Here is a 17,559-nt window from a genome sequence, read left to right as displayed (position 1 = left end):
AAGGAACATGTACTGGCCAATCAGGAATGATCTGCGCATCAGAGGAAGGCTAATGACTCATTGGTCAAAATACTAGATCATGAGACCTTACAGATATCTTTTAAAATGAACAAACTGTGGGATCTGGAGAGGGGGCTGAAGAGGTGGACTAGAGCACTGACTGTTCTTCCAGAGGTCCTGAGTTCAATTTCCAGCACTCACATAGTGGTTCACAACTGTCTATAACTGTAGTCCCAAAGGATCTGATGCAGGTGCATGCAGATAAAACATACATATGCATAAAATGCATAAATAAATAAATCTTTAAAAACAAACTGATAGTCTAAGGGGAAAGGATGCCTCCACAGTGTCTTCTAAATACTAATTAATTGTTACTAAATAGTAACATTGGGGACATACTGGGATAGACCACTTGAATGAATGTAAAATTAGCATGTTATACAAGGAATGCTGGAGTCAAGCAAAAAGAGAGATGTTCCTATCTATGTAACTCAAGTTCAATCACAGACAAACAAACCCAAATTGAAGGGCATTCTTCCAGTGCTCTTCAAATGGCTCACCATCATGAAAGACAGACATATCATGGAAATCATTCCTATTTCAAACTGACCAATGTAACATACCAGGATCCAGCACACTCCTCAAGGGTCTGAAAATTAAGCTAGCAAAGAAATGAAGGGGCTTGCCTGCAAGATATGCCTGCCAAGATCACTAGCAGCATACTCTCAAGAGGTTCAGAAGAAATGGTTTTGCTCTATACTTGAAACACTTCTGCAGGTTTGAAATTGTTTCAAGAACAAACAAAATTTTAATTTACATGGATAAGAAAAATAATTTATTCGTAATCAGTAGAGTTCTCTGAGAAGAAGCAAGATTAAAGCAGGACAGGAAAGGAGTCTCAGGTACAACCTTTTAAGGCCCCTCTTTGCCCCCAATATATTGGCCTCCAAATCACTATCTTCTTCATAGGCCCAACTCCTCTGGTCTTTTTTGAATTGCTGCTTGGAACTTTGCTTCTGGCCTACTAACAAGTCAGAAATCACCCACAGACCAGAAAGTCTGGTAGCCTGAAAGTGTAAGAGGAAGATAGAAACTCAAGGTTTCATGGAAGTGGCATGGCTGCCTCCACCCACACAGAACTCTTTTGAACCCTTGCCTTTTTGCTATCCACTTAGAGTCCTTGAAGCTCTAAAACTGTACCGCCTTCCTCCCCAACCCTTCTAACCCTGGAAGAGTACAGTTGCAATAGACATTTTTGGCCGTACCCTTGGTGGATAGGAGTGGACAGGTCGGGGGACAAAATAGCTTTTAGCAGGAAACAAATAGGGTTACAAGTGAGACCAGAGGCAAATTTTGTTCTGTTTCTTTCCTGGTTTAATAAAGCTGAAATCCAAAGAGTAGAATACTTGCTGAGTGGAGCAGACAGACCTGCTTTTGCTGAGTTTAGGTGAAAATGAGAGACGAGAAGAGAGGTGGGGGTAGGGGAATCGGGAATTCTATAGCTTTGCACATTTCTCATTATTTTGCTTCTAAATCAGCCTCCGCTAGTACTTTCTCTATTCAATAAAAGCCAAATGCAAGCCATGTCCCCTAATCTCTCCAACAGCAGCTCACTGCTGAGAAAATAATACAGATGTAACTTCCAACATCACACACTTTCTTTTTCATTTATATGCAAATAGTGACCTTTCACCCAGGCTGTCTCAAAGAAATGTTTCCTTAAAAATGCAAATAGCATGTTGCAGGCAGTTACTATGACTGAGTCTTTCTTATATTATTATCATTATTTCTTTTAACCTTACCAATGCTGCAAAAACAACAGCTAAACTGCTCCATAGTAATAATGACTTTTCAAACCAAATCACAGGACTGGCTCTTCAGGAGGCCTGTCATTGGAGGCTGCCAACAGAGAAGGATCTCCAACCCAGGCAGTAGTGTCCCCAATAGTCAGTGTCACACTGCTTTCTACCCAGCAGTGGCTGCAATAGTGGCACTACCATGTGGCCAGGTCTGAGCCCCAACAAAGTGGCTAGACACTAGTAGGACCATTCTGACCCACTCAGTCCCAAGTAGAGCTCTACACTCATCCCTGACCTGCACTGGGCTGAAGAGAACTCAAGATGCTCTTGGAGCCTCAACAATCACCATGCAAAACCCACTCAGAAGAGTAAAGGTGGAGATTGCAGAAAGAAGTGCCTCCTGAAAGCCACTTAGGACCAAAGAAGAAGCTAGGAGGAAGAAACAAGCACAATCAATCTGTTCAGAGGCACTGTAGAACTCATTTCTGATTGACACCTTGACCAGGCCAGGCTACAGGCTATGGACAGCCCCAGGGAAATGCCTGTCATCCCCTTGCAGCCTTCCTTGAAGTGTTGGTTAGGTTAGGAAAGCAGGTGGTAGATAACAAGGCTGATATCTGGCTTCCCTGTGTCATAACCAAAACACCTTTTGAGACCAGGCACAAGATGATTTGCTATGTAACCCTGAGGTCAAGCATAGACCCTGCTCTTCTCTTTAGGACAGAAGAGGCAGGTTGAGTTCAGAACTACACATGGTAGTCTGGGAATTACTCAGACAGCCTAGCACTAATACTAAATAGGTAGCTGTATCAAGACTGGTATTCTTATCCACCAATATCAGAAACTCTCCTGGTCAAGCAATCTAGCTCAGAAAAGAGCAGGCTCTACCACTTCTCTCTCTTCCCTTGAAGAACCAAGAGGTGATAATTTTAAAAATAGCTCCATTTTCCTTCTTCCATCCCAGTTCCTATAATTCTAAGATCCTTCCTATAATTCTAAGATCCCGGCTCAAATTTAAATTTGGCTAAGGAAGCACAAGCTGAGGCAGCTGCATCCTGCCTATAAACTTACCACCATGCTCTAAAGTGACATTTCTATTCAGCAAGAGCCCAGTGCAGATTTTCAGACTTAGAACTATGGAAAAGTGGGCATTGATTTTCCAGACTTGATACACGGTGCTCATTACAAAAGTGAACAGAAAGTTTTGGAGAAAATACAAATATGCCATACCATCCAGAAGCCTTGTTTCTTTAGTGACTGACTGGCAAAAGAGAAGGATATCTAGTGTGATGGGTTAGCAATGTGTCTACAGGTCCCAAAATCATAGCCCCTGTACTAAGTCACAGCTCTCAAAACCTTCAGGGGTTCTATAGGAAAAGTTGAGTTCTAGCTCTTGATCAATGCCAATTAGGGTTCATACTCATTCTATACAGTACTAAATACCACCAGGTTGGGGCCAGGTACACAAGCAACCCACCAAGCAACCTGTCAATAGTATCCCCATTCCTTCCCCTCACACCTGGATCATATGACATAATTCCCACCTTGCCCAGCCATCTTGCTCAATGTGACCCTAGGTGGTCTCTGCATATTCACACTGGCCCTTGAAAATCCTGACTACCTGTACTTTCCTGGTACAGACAATGTTCTCAGGCCACAGTCCTACATGGACCCAATTCTCTCTGGAAATATCTATACAAACTGAAACCCCGATCACTGTTGCCTATATACAAAACCATACTCCTAAAGATGAGGCAAGCTACTGGGCAGAGACTCTCAGAAGATCAGGGATGCCATAAGAGCCCAACACTGTGTCTGACAACCTCTTCTTTCTAAAAGTAGGACTAATCTAGAGCCAAGCAGATATTTTCATTGAGCAAATTAAAACATCTTTGGAGCCAGGCATGGTGGTTCTTGCCTTTAATCCCAGCACTCAGGAGGCAAAGGTAGGCAGATCTCTGTGAATTCAAGACTAGCCTGGTCTACATAGCAATTCCCAGGACAGCTAGGGCCACACAGAGAGACCATGTCTCACAAAGCCAAAAATAAGGAGCTGGAGAGATGGCTCAAGCAGTTGAGTACTTGCTGCTCTTCCAGAGGACCAGGGTTTGATTCCCAGGACCCATATGCAACTTACAACTGTCTGTAGCTCCAGGACTAAAGGATCTGATGCCTCTCTGGCCTCTACAGGCTAGACATGCATGTGGTACAAAGACATACAAGTAGGCAAAAATCCATATACACAAAACAGCATTTAAAAAAATAGTAAAACATTTTCTGAGTTATGGTCATTACTTTTTTTTAAAAGTATCACCGAATTTTTAAAGATGAAAAAAGGATAAAGCAAATAAATGAAGTTTGTCTTACAAGAAAAGCACACTCACTCCTAAAGGCATTTGCCAAGAGGAAAGGTGAGTTAAAACTGTATTGTGTGGCTTCTAAGAACACTAGCTTGGCAGAAGCCTGAGATCAGACATTTTAATTCAAATGAAAACACCTTTCATATGGTTTCATTTTTGTTTTTAAGTGGAATTTGGGAAAATTTAACATATATGGAGAAAACAAAATATGCAAGAACCTGAAGTGATAGTACCCTTCTACTTGGAACCCTAGAACCTGCTCTCATCTGAGCAGTGGACAGTCTGTAGAGTTTTCAAAAAGCAGAAAGTCCATGGGGCACAGCAATAGCAGCTACTCTATTCCTTTCAAATAAAGTCACCATTTTTCTTTTTCTTTTTTCTTTTCTGGAACAGTGTTTCATATATCCTATACTCAAATTTACTAGTCAAGGATGATCATCAACTTCTGATCTTCCTGTCTCTAGTTCCCAACTGCTGGGATTACAGCTGTATGCCATCATACCCAGTTTATGCAGTACTAAGGATCAAACCCAAACCTTCACACATACTTGTCAAGTATTCTGACAATTGAGCCACACCCCTAGCCCTTCAATCTCCTAGCTGGGCACCAAACCCAGGACATTGTGTTTGCTAGGCACTTGTTCTTCCACTGAGCTCAGTCTTCCCCTCAAAACCCTTTTAATGCTGCCCCCTCAAAATTCCCTATAAATTTCCCACAAAATTTCAGTTGAAATTTCATCTGTAACCAATGAACTTTTGATTACTCAATTTTAAGTGCACAGGAAAAGCAGAAAGGCAGTCCTAAGACAAGAAGGGAAGAAAAAAGGATTTGCTCAGGGATCTACAGAGAAAAGCCAACAAACAGTGGTTCAGTGGTTTTTCTAGGGCTAGGATAGTAGAGCACAAAATATTTGAGTCATTACCAGTGCTCAGTCATTACCTATGAGCCAGGACTACCAGAAGCAGCCACCTCTGCCACTTCTCAACTCCCTATCTCATGCCACTCTGGGTCCAGTGCTGATAAAGGTATTCTGATTGCTCCTGATCCCACTTTTACCTCCAGCCCAGGTAGTAGGATTGCTTTATCTTAAGAACCTATTTTTCCAAAGCAGAGGTGCCTTTCACATTAGTTTATCTAGGAAGGGTTCAATCCCTAACAATCTGCCTGCTTACAGTAAGCAGCTACGGGAGGCCTAATAGGTTCCTGCACTTTGTCAGTCTGTAGGCTCCTTTTGATTGTGTTTATCTAGAGCTGGGTCATGCAAACCAGCATTCCAAATAGTCCAGCCATGGTCTGGCCATGCCAGAAGGTGGCCTGCTGGGTTCTGAGCCAGTCTTTCTATGTGCCTGGCTTTGGCCTTTACTCTGTGTCACATGCTCACATACAATATCACCCATTATTATCACCTGCACATTTAATAAACAGGACCAAAGCAAGACTAATTAAAGGAAGTGAGAGGTCCAGGCAGCACCTTGTCAGTCCTGTGATCAACATGGTGTAAGTCAGTGGCCCACAGCAGTCAAGCCTGCACCTTCATACCGGCACAACCTGCCAGCCCTTCCTGATGTCTCTGAACACTCACAAGTATTCAAGCAGACACTGCCTCAATACTAGCACAGAACAACTTTGCAGTTCCAAAAGTGAGGAAGGTCTTCTCAGAGCGGGCTTTCATCATGCAACAAGAACACAGAATCTACACATCTGGGGGTTACGCAGAGGCTTGCAGGCAATACCCTCACTTGCTGTTCAGACGGAAGCTGGAAGAATTCTCAGGACTATACTCTAAAGAGCATGGTTTGAGATGAAAAAGCTTACAGATCTTCAACTCTTGAACACTATTATTGTTCAGCCCCCTGAATCAACAAATTCCTTGAAGTCTAGCACCACCAAAGTACCTAGGAATCAGATAGCCTTTCTACAAAAGATTCCATGAAACTGCTTGTTTCTTTATGAAAGTAAACTGACTCAACTGCCCTCTTCTGCACAAGGAACACAATTTGGGAGGGGTAGAGCCATGTCTAAGTTGACAACAGCATACCACTAGATGCATAATCTTTGTTTTCCACTCTTTTATTTGTTAGTTAACACAGCCATATGGATGAGGTAAAAAAAAAAAAAAAAAAAAAAAAAAAAAAAAATACAGCCAAGGGTCAATGGGAAGAGGCTGTAGAAGCAAAGAGCCTGGGGCTGAAGGTAGCCCCCACAGCTTGTCAAGTAAGGTTCCAACACCCGACACTGTTGCCACCTCAGAGAACTAGCGCATCCCTTTAGTGCCAATTAGATGCTTACCTCCTAAGTTTTCCTTAACACATTACTGTTTTTGTTCACTTGGCCACTAGCCTCAGGGATAGCCTCAGGACTAAGATTCTTTTTTTAAGCCACTGGGATAAAATTCATCCTCTTCCCTCCAACAGAAGAACAATTTAATAGTCAGTCATTGTTTATTATTGTTGTTGTCGTTGTTGTTATTTTACAGCTACACAGTCTGACCAAACTCATGTAATGCCTCAAGACGAAACACATGTAATCTTCAAGTCACTTCTCAGAAGCTTAATTTCAGAAATTAAACAACCAACTTTACCAGCCAATGATGTTTGCTGATTCAAAGATGATACTGAAACAAGAAAGCATCCACGTCTGAAAGGAGCAGGCAATGAGTAGCTACAGCACTGACACACAAACTTCTCTATTCTTATTATCCTGATTCATAAAAAATATAAATCTCATGAACAGAGCCAAGTCCTCCAGAGCACATGTGTGTGCAATGGCATCTCTGTGTTCAAAGCTCAAACTGACTTCCTAGTGTTAAATATGAAAATCCAGTTACACTGGCACTACAAACAACTGCACACCCCAACCACACAAACACACACAGGAAGAACTGAGAACAGTAACACCAAATGCTACCCATGGACCCCACAGACCCATGCTCCCTTCATGTTGCTCCTGAAGTTTGAAAGTATGTGACAAGAAGACAAAATGCTCCCAAGATCATCTCTTCTGTGTACCTGGAGTGTGTGTCCCACAAGAAACAGCCAAGCTCCAACTCTCTGCTTCAGATAGACCTGCATATGGGGTCAGCATCCTTCCTGGACATAGATCTTCTGTGTCCCATGGCCCAGGCACATCTGTGTTCCTTTTCCAGAAATACAGATAAACTTTCTTGTCTTGATCCACAGTGTTCTCCTCCCCTTATGCCTTTTCTATTAGACACACAACATGCCCCTGAGAATCTCAGAAATGCAGGAAGGGCAGAGAAAGAGGAAGAACACACAGCCCAGGCAGACAGGGAGAAGAAAGCCTTGTCCTTCAGAACAATTTAAAAAGACATCCCCCAACCTGCTTTTTCTGCAAAAAGAGCCTTCTTAGAAATCCTCTCTGCTCTAGCCCTCCCCTCTGTCCAAGGGGAAAAGCTAAGCCCTGGGTATCTGCCTTTGTCAGCAAAAGAACATAACATTGACTTACCTTTCCCCACAGCTATTGTCTGTCCTCTTTCAAAATGACATCACGGAAAGCAATCATGAAATTTACATGGGGGGGTGGGGGGAGGACGGGGGAGGGGAAGGCAGCTGCCTCCCTCACCGCAGTCACGTGTGGGGAAGCCTGTGTGTGGGTTTCAATTAAATATCTTCTCCCCTCAGTGTGCGAACTCCTAAGCCAGCTAAAGGCGATGTCTCATTTACTTAATGACCGCTCTCATTAGCAGCGGTGGCACGGGCTGGCGGAGGAGGCTCCTTTGTAAATACGCTACCCATGAACCCTTGGGGCTCCAATATATCTGTTTACTCTCTGAGGTGAAATAAATTTACAGTATAACATCAGAAAGATGGATCTGCCAAATTGAAGGTGAGAGGTGCTCCAAACCAATAGGTTTCCTGTTTCCTGTTCTAAGCCTCACCAATGAATGTGCCCCAATCTGCCTAAATATATCTATAATCAATATACAGCATGATTGGGTTTTATCAAATGTAAAACACACAAAAGAGCATGAAGCATTATGCCAACTATGCTCACTCCCCTCTTCTTTTTCTGCAAGTGGTTCAGTCCAATAATTCCTAATAGCAGCGACCGGAATGACAGATGCCCTGGGTTAGCATGGCTCTGGCGAAAGTGCTTTACAATATTTATTGGTGGTTAGGAATACAACCTCCCATCATAAAAAATGGATTGCAGAATTTATTTCTCAAATGAACTAAAAGTGTTATATGGGTTCATCTTCATATGGGAGTACCAGGAATTAGGGTGGATTTATTTATTTATTTATTTTTTAGAAATGATACCTAAGGCCAAAGATTGAAACAGTAAAGTATATTCACAAGGAACAGAGCAGAAAAGATTTTTTTAATGTCACACTTTCCCTTTTTGTTTTAGTGTTTTGATACTAAAGGTCTCCCAAAGATCACTAAAAAAATCTCCAAGCACTGCTATCCTAACCTTAGAAACATAAATTCACTGTCTGCAAGGAGTGATCCCAAAAATACCAAGAAGAAAAGTCTGTGGAACATACACCCAAGAATTACAACCTACCTGTCAACTTCCTAATCTGCCAATTCTCAGTTTTTCTCTAATTTACAGAGCTGAACATAGGAACAACCTCAAGAGAACATCAAGGTACTCCTGTTTGTTACCCCAAAACTCATTCTCACACTGACAAATCAGAATTGGAAATTGCACTGGAAAACACAAAAATGAAAACCAAATTAAGATCCTTAGAAGACACCACTGCCACATCTAGAAAACAAAACATGCTCAGCATAAAGGTTATTTCAGGTTTTAATAGAAAACAAATATTGTTTCCTGGCAAGTTGTGCAGAAATACAATGTCCTGCTTGATTATCATAGATAGGCTTGGGCCGCCAGAAGTCTGAATAAGATAGAGCAAGTATGCCAGCTTTTGAAAAAAGAACAGGTTGTAAGGACCTTGTGGAATGTAAGCAGAAGCCTCTCCTTCATGAACAATTATCTCTAACATGTAGTTCATTCTCTATATATTATACATAAAACAAGGAGCTTTGTTTCAAAACGCAAGTTAAGTATATTTCTTACATATACAAGTAAAATACAAAATTTGTATGGGGCATTTATTTAGATCAAGCAAAAATGAAACAAATGCAAGCCTGCAATGGTCAAACAAGATGAAATATTAATTAGCCCAGGGAGAACATTGAGAGTCCTACAATGATTGCCCACCATTTTCCTATTCTTTCGTGAACTCCTATCCATTAGCATAAAAGGACACATTCAGCTGAGAGCACTCCTGAAAATCCACCTCTATCTCCTCTAAACAAGCTGTCAGAGCTGGATATTTTACATGCTAAACCTTTAGCATTCAGAAATTCTATTAAAGCCTTATCGGCAGAATGCAGACTCAGGGTGGCACTGTGTGCCATTGTTATAAGGAGAAGGTAGGATAGAAGGGAGAGCCTGTGTTGAATTAACCTTACTACCCAGCAGTATTGAAGACTCCAGGAAAGCTATTTAATTCAGATTCATGATAATCAAACTTAAGAAATAACACAAAACAGAGAAGACAAAAGGGAGAAGCCAGTATGTGCTACAAAAAAAATCCTTGTGAGGCATCATTATTTTCTGAGGGAATGCAAAGTGTTTTTGCACATACCTCAGTCTGTCAGCATTTCCTATCCCTTCAAGCAGCCACAAGCTTCGAGAGTTTTAGCTCAGTGGACTAGAATATGCTCCAAATCCTGCCTGGGGCTGCACTTTGAATATACAAGGAAATCAAAAATCAGTAGCCAGGGAGAGCCCAGGATTGGCAACCTATCTGGTAAGTTAGGGATGTAGAGAGTTTTCAAGCTGGTTTGAGGAGTGAAGATTCAAGATCTTTGTCTGACAGTGTTAGAGAACAAAGCGTGGAAAGAAAAGAAGAAAAGAAAGAAAAGAAGCAGAGTGGAGAATTTCTCCAGCCAACTCTGTGGTTTGATCACTTCCCTTCGACCCTGAAAGGAGCTGAGAGTGGAGGCGTGCCGCAGACTGATCAGCACTCTGGACAGCGCTCCCTTCACTCCACACCCCCACCCCCACCTCCGACCCCCACCCCCACGGAGCTGGCCTTTGTTCTCTACTCGCCAAAGCCTGTCGTATGTACCAGGTCCCCAGTTGCCAGTTCGCCTAGCAAGGCAAAGCAATTCCAAAAGTGTTCTACCAAGTCAAACAGCTCCTGCTTGTGACAACTGCAAGGTATAATCTAAAACTTTTTTCCCTTATATAAGATAAAATTTTGTCAGAATTTTTAAGGCTCATAAAACATTTCTTTTTCAATAGCACGCTGTTCCTTTAAGCTTTACTTCATAAAAATCCGAAGGCAGGTTGCACATGCCTTTTTAAGTTTGGGAAGATCTACAGGTAAACAATATCTGTTGGGTTGGTGGATCCACAGACTTTTCAGGGGAGGAAATGGAGAGATTTGAAAAGCTAAACTATGACTGCTGCCGGCTCACTCAGAAAGTGCTTTGTGTGCACTAGGAGAGCAGACTTAATTGTTGCTTAACTGGTAGGATCATTTCAAATAAGGTGTAATTACTTGTGCAAATCCGCACACAGACATTCCAAGTGTCAGTTCATTTGCTTCATAAAAACTCTTTCAAGTAATTTTGTTCTAAACTTTCTGCATCTGTAATTGGCACCACCTTCTCCAGTGACCAGCTGGGGGTGAGGTTTTCTTGTTTCCTTCTGAAAGCTTCCCGCAGATGGGCGCCTGCCTTAATGCTGCCGGCGACAATTAGGGCGTTGTGTGCGCAGCCGAGATGGTCAGCATTAATATTGTATAGAACAGCTGAGGGCTGGGGGGCGCTGCCCCAGGCAGGCCCTGGCAGATGGAGCAAACAAAACCAGAAGCCACTTTACCCACACTCCAGGCTGACTTTGTGTGCTTGTCTCACACTCGCAAACATTTGGCAAAGAGTTTATGAGACTCTCACATACACATGCACACTCATGCCCGGCAACTGTGAGTGTGATTAGGATGTACCTAACAGAAGACCAATATAGATGGTCCCATTCACACAAAGACATGAAAAGTCACAGTCCACCTCCACTTTCCCAGCCTCCTGGATCAGGGGCTGCTAATATCTCTTCCTCAGTTAGCCAGCCAGCAGCAGTCCTAAAGAGAAACAAAGATACAAGCAGGCCCACTACCCACCATCCACCCAACTTCCAACCATGGGTAAGCTGTGAGGCTTTCATAGGTTTCTGGGCTGTCAGCACTTCTGCCGAAAGGGACCCAAGATGTCCCCAGGGTCTCTGGCTGGCATTCAAGAAGAGTACATGTCTATCACTTTTTCAGCCCAGAAAAGAACACTGAGCACTGGCAGGGCATCCTGGCAGAACTATGAACAGCCTCGGGAGGGGTGCAAGGGAATGGGGATAGTACGCACCCAGGAAGCTCCCGCAGAGCGTCATCCTGGCCAGATGGATGAACCTCTTCTCTGGAGCCTGGATACAAGTCACTTCATGCTGGAAAAAGTTGCTGCACAAACTTCTGTGTCCCAGGACGCTGGGAGCACAGACCACAACTAGCCAATCAAGACAGAGAGCACATAATCACAAATTGATGCCGGCTGCCTGCCAATGAGGCTCCCTTCCACACACAATGGGCCTCAGGCCCAAACAATGGACCCCGCCTGCAGGGCCAAAACAGGGGAGTAGGAGAGGCAGAGATAGCCCCTCCCTATACTATAGATGAACAGTGAAGGAGGAGATGTGGCTAGAATTGGGCTGACACACTAGATCAAGCCTGCAGCCTGGTGGGAACAAGTCAGCAAGTGGGAGGGAGAACTGGCTTTTTCAGGGATGAGTCCTCTACATTACTCTATGTACAGGATAGCCCACTGAGGCCCTTTTGAATAATCAACTTGGACACAACAGGTACTCTCTGAACTCTCCAATACTGAGGAAGCAACTATCCAGGTAGACACCAGGGTGACAGGCCTAAGCTCTTCTCTCCCAGCTTATGACTAAGCCCAGTCCAGTCACTTCCATTCAGGAGCAGTGTCTACAATAAGGGTGAGGCAAGAGGGCTGTTCAGAGCTCTGTAGGAGGCATATGCAGAGTGAGCTCCTCATACCCTGGGTCTCTAGCAAACGTAATGTCTACATCCAAAATGAAGAAAAACAAGCAGGCAGTGTACAATCAGGAGTGGCCCAGGGGGGCAGGAGGCAATGATCTCCCTCAAGTTGGCAGATACTCTAGGGGATGGGCCAGGCTATCAAAGGATCTAGGAGACTAAGGTTAAGAGAGAGCCACATGGGATCATAGGATTTCTGAGTGGTGCCATGAGTTGAACAGGGCAGAAATCTATGTATTTTATGAATGTCTGGATGCCTATTAGTCACAAAGAGATGATGACAACCTAGTCAAAGGCTATATGTATGAATCTGGAGTAGAAGTAGGATTGTAAACAAAGGCAAGTTGTGTTACTCAGAGAACAGAGTGAGTGACGAGTGATGAAACTGGTTGAAGTGACAAGGAGAAGAGAGGTGGGATCAGGAGAGAATAGAAAGCATGTAGAAAGAGAGGGCAGGGAGGAAGAAGAAGTAGAGAGAGAAGGAAGGAAATTGAGTTAATGGGTATGTGAGGCAGGAGGAAAATTAAGGGTTGGGAACAGTGTGGGCAGGTGAGAAATTGGGATACAGAGAAGTAGGGCAAGGGAGAAGAGGGAAAATTGAGAACTGAGATAAAATGTGGGGCAATAAGAAGTGGGAAAAGGAGGGGAAGTGGAGTTAGGGGTATGGGGAACATGGAGGGAGTAGGGAGCAAAGGTAAAATGGGGGGACAGTGGGAACAGGAGGAGCTGATGGTCTGAGGGAACTGGAGCAGTAGTGAGTGTAGAAAGTGGGGAAAGGTGCCGTGGTAGATGGTCAGGTCTCCACTCTCTGTCTGTTCCTAGTCATGGCTGTATATCTCCTTAAATGAAGTGATCTTAAACAGGTTATCAATGTCTATGTGACTCAGTTTCTTAAGTCAAATGAAGATCCAGGAACACTACACAGGGCCAGAACATTAGCACTGCTTCATTGAAAACAGCCACTGTCTCTTCCCCCCTTCCCACTTCAAGATTCATAACCTAGCAGCCCTTTTGTATCATGACCTCCCATGCCTGAATTATCAAGTCCCATTTGTTCTATCTGGCTGGAATATCCACTCTGAAGGACATTAGTAGAAATCGAGGAGACACTTCTGGAGTGCTGCTTCCTTTTAATAGACCCTAAGCTGAAAACTTGGGCATGTTTTGAATTAGCAAGACAGATCAACCCTAACTCTGTAAGTTGGCTGACTTAGGAAACTCTTGAGCCCCAGCAGCTAGGTACTGAAGGCAAACAGTACTTACCAATGCCATGTCAGAGCTCACTAGACAGTGTGTGTGTCCAAGAGAGTTTAAGAGTGTTTATTTGCCCAGGTCACAGCACTATGTTTAAAGCACAGTTCTGGTTGTTGACAGCAGCTGTTAACCCAGATTTACTCTGGGCTCTGGCTAGCTACAACATCTGCCTTTCCTGGATTCTCAACCATAAGTTGGAACTGCAACTGGCCAAAAGGGAGGTCTCTGACCTTACCTGTAATGACATTACCAGCATGCAGCACCACACAATGTCTCTAGTAACCTATCCTAGGTTCTAAAAGTGTTCTAAGAATCTCTAAAAAGGTACCCCTAGCACACATTCCAGAGTCTCTCTGCCCTGACCCCGGGCTCATCACCATGATCCAGAACTTTAGAGCTCCCAGATCCTCTACAAAACCAGAGCATAGGAGCCAAGATGTATATCATGTCTAAGTCTTGGCTTGATCTGCCTAAGATCTCAGGATTCCAGAGCCAGGACTCTGTCCACAAGTCAGCTAGCCTGCTGCTCTGACACAGGCAGAACAGAGCCTGGGGAAAGCTATCCTGCAGGATTGGCAGAGGCAAGGAAGGTCAACTGAGTGGCTTCCAGCCAGGGCTCTAAGCAAATTGGTCTGCAGTGCAGAAGTCACTCAGTAGAGATTCCAGTCAGAAGCCTTCAACCTCCCAAGAAACCCAAATTCAGGGTCCTAACATCAGATTTTATAGCAGCCCAGGCCTAAGGAAGCACTATTGGAAGGGATGGGAAGAGAGCTATCTAAATCAGACCTCAGGTAGGATTGAAATCAATTCCAGAGAGAGACTTCCTTCCTGTCTATCTCTTATGTATCAAGCTAGAATAGGGTGTAATTGAACTCAGAGTGACTAACAGGGAAAAGCAGTTCAACAAGATGCCCAGTTCAGCTCATTTCAGTCATCCAAGTACTGAGGAGCCTGCTGGCCTAGGATGCTGTGCTTATCCAAATTCTCCTAGGAGAAGGGAGGGGTATTAACTAAACCCACAGCGGGGAGCAGGAGGATTGGGGGAGGGAGAGAGAGAGAGAAGGCTGTGTGGCTAGAAGGGAAAACACATTCAGTGGAAGTTCTCTTGGGCTCAGAGCAAAGTCTAGGCATAAGATAATAAGCTAAGGAGTCTCCACCCAGGGTATGAGCAGATCCAAGGAAACCAGACTTAAGTGCCCTTAAGTCCCCATTACTAGATACACTGGGGCTGGGGAAGAAAAGACAGATATGTTCAAAATCAAACTATGGAACATAAGGGGCAGCCCCTTGATTCTTTGTTCCAGAAGCAACCCTTTAAGGCCTTCCTTACGGGAACATAAAGAGAATAAAAAGCAAAGAGCAACTGACAACACTGGAAAGATGAGAGGTAAACAGAGACAAAGACCATATTCATAGCCATGGATGCAAGGGTGATGGATAAACAGATGACATGGACCAAGGAAGGAAGGGCAGAAAAAGACTCGGGACAAAGGTCAAAACTCAGTAGACTCATGGACAGAGAAAAGTAGGGTGAAGCTTTGAAGCAGACTGATATGTAGACTTACACACATTCATAAGGAGTTGTCAGAAATCTCTCAAGAACAGCAAGAAAAGTGAGCAGCTGCTGGGACCCCCACTAACATTACCTTCCACCCTGCAGGGGTCATACTGCTTCTATGTGCATGTGCTTGTGCACGCACACACATGTGAGCTTAGGGATGCCCTGCTCCAGGCTCTGTTTAAGTGGCTTTGGAATTGTGTTGCCAGAACAGATGGCCTCAGAGATAAAGCAGCCAGGCTGCCGGACAGAGAGCAAGCTGTGGGCGGTTGCCATGGCAAGCTGGGCTGGCTAAGTCTGCTTGTTAGCAAAGAGCGAATCCAATAGAAGTCAAGACAAATGAATGCATGGAGCAGGGAAGTACCTGAATAAGCCCTGTACCTTGGCAGGGCTAAGGTACAAGGGAAACAGCAATCAACTCCATGTCAGGAGACAGAGTGAAATGTAGCTCAGTTGGTAAAGTACTTGCCTGACAACCACAAACACTTGGATTTCATTCTCAACATCTCATAAAACTGGGTGTGGTGGCACACACTTGTAATTAAAGAACTAGGGATGTAGAAGCCAAAGAATCAGAAGTTCAAGTTCATACTCAACTACATAGTGCATTTGAGGCCATTCCTGGTGACTAAGCATTCAAATATGTGAGCCTATGGGGTGATTCTTTTTTCCCCTTAACTTTTTATTGATTCTTTGTGAATTTCACATCATGCACCCCAGTCCCATCATCTCTCCATCCCTTCATATCCATCCTCTGCCCTTACAACCTTCCCTTCCCCACAAAATAAAAAACACACAAACAAACAAAAGACATACAAAACAAGCATAGAAAGCATCTCACCATGGAAGCTGTACTGTGTCTCAGTGTGTACCGCAGTCTACACCTCTGTCCACACATCTTCATTTGTGAATGTTCATCGCAATGAGTCACTAGTCTGCTTTTCAGTCTCTGACTTCTGTGACACCATCAGTATTGGATCCTCATCAGGTTTCCTCCCAGTTATCTTGTTGTTGCCCTGTGTCATGGAGATCCTGTAGCTTTGGATCAGCAGGACCAGCCCTTTCACGTGCCCTAAAAGTTCACAGATAATGTAGATTTGTAGGTGGACCAACTCAAAGCCCTGAGTTATCCTGCTCTCATGCCCTTGGGCTGGCTCACCCTTGCCTTCTCCATTAGGGCCAGTTCTACTGTGCTGCCCAGGCAAGGTGCAGAGCCTGCTCTCCCAAGTCCTTCAGTGAGGGACTAGGTCAACTCATCTGCTTTCATGACCCAGGAGTTGGGGGGGGGCAACCCTCCCGACTGCATCAGATGGCAAAGAGCAAGGGGGCAAAGTGAATCACTCCTCGTACATGGGGGCCTTCTTATTCAAACCACCATGCATGCATACTACATATTCATACATAGAAATATATACACTTACACACATATAAACACCCACATAAGTATAAATACACATAAATATACATGGTAAACATATGAGTATATGTGATATATATATATAAATATCACATATACTCATCATTAGTTTTCTCATCATTTTTTCCCCAAGAAAATAAGAAACATCTATTCACCCCAGAGAGGTCACTAACAGACCAAAGAATTGACTCCATACAATTCTAGCCTGGTAAACCAATGAGTTTATGGCATTTATTTACAGTAATATGGGTAACTCAAAAGCAGTTATATCATCAGGAAGTTACCAGGCACCTTATAGGCAGCTACATCATTGAAGATTTTTGTGAGTTTCATGTAGGTGGTCAAAACTGCTCTGGTTTAAGATGGTAATACTCATGTTCAACCCAGAGGAACCACACACACACACACACACACACATACACACACACAAGTCCTGGGCTTGCTGCAGGAGTCTGGGCCTGATGACTGCATATAGTAGTAGAATAGTACATTAGATATACTGGAAGCTAACTGAAGGAGCCATGTTGGAATGTGGTTCATTAGGAGCCTCAAGCCAAGAATCCTGTATGACCCTCACTACCTGTCCTTACCATTCATATACCTGGATCCTTGAAGATGTCTACTCCCAGCTACACACACACACACACACACACACACACACACACACACAAACATGGCCTAAAGAAGAGGGAAAATTTGACCAAGCAGAGCCACTCCAACCCAGAAGAGACTGGGTATGGGAGAGGCTGCTAAAAAAAAGTCTAGAGGTAGCTGTAAGGGATCACCAGGAGGTTCCACCCAGGATCTGAGCATTCAAAATAGGTCCTTTCTGATCCATAGAATAGTAGTGGTAAACCTGCTTCACAAAGATCACTTGACATTCAAACTTTGTACAACTGAATACTCATTAGACAGCTTCCAGGTTAATAAAAAAACACAGTAGAGACCATGATATGTTCATGAATATTAGTATAGTCAGGTGATATCCTCCTGAACTTCATATGTTGCCTATCTCTGCACACCCCATTCAGAGATAACCCACAGTTCTTCAAAAAGGCTTTTATATACTCTGGACCTAGGAGTTCTC

General features: G+C 43.7%; 1 protein-coding gene across 6 annotated transcripts in view; it reads right to left on the bottom strand.

The window, feature by feature from the left end:
• The window catches only part of Myt1 (myelin transcription factor 1), a 68,144-nt gene extending 52,056 nt beyond the window's left edge, over positions 1-16,088 (bottom strand). For 2 of the 6 annotated variants that reach the window (XM_031373162.1, XM_031373167.1), the window contains exons 1-2: positions 7,626-7,978; positions 7,169-7,296 (exon numbers count right to left, since the gene is read on the bottom strand). In XM_031373162.1, the coding sequence (XP_031229022.1) occupies positions 7,169-7,244 (76 nt within the window). In that variant the 5' untranslated portion in view covers positions 7,245-7,296; positions 7,626-7,978. Of the gene's footprint in view, positions 1-7,168; positions 7,297-7,625; positions 7,979-11,554; positions 11,659-15,896 lie in introns of those variants that run through there. The other 4 variants (XM_031373164.1, XM_031373166.1, XM_031373163.1 and 1 more) reach the window with 4 other exon arrangements.
• Positions 16,089-17,559: the final 1,471 nt, after the last annotated feature.

Source organism: Mastomys coucha, unplaced genomic scaffold (assembly GCF_008632895.1).
Source record: "Mastomys coucha isolate ucsf_1 unplaced genomic scaffold, UCSF_Mcou_1 pScaffold15, whole genome shotgun sequence".
NCBI classification, from domain to species: domain Eukaryota; kingdom Metazoa; phylum Chordata; class Mammalia; order Rodentia; family Muridae; genus Mastomys; species Mastomys coucha.
The sequence above is the reverse complement of the archived record's forward strand: the minus strand, read 5'-3'. Positions and strand labels throughout refer to the sequence as shown.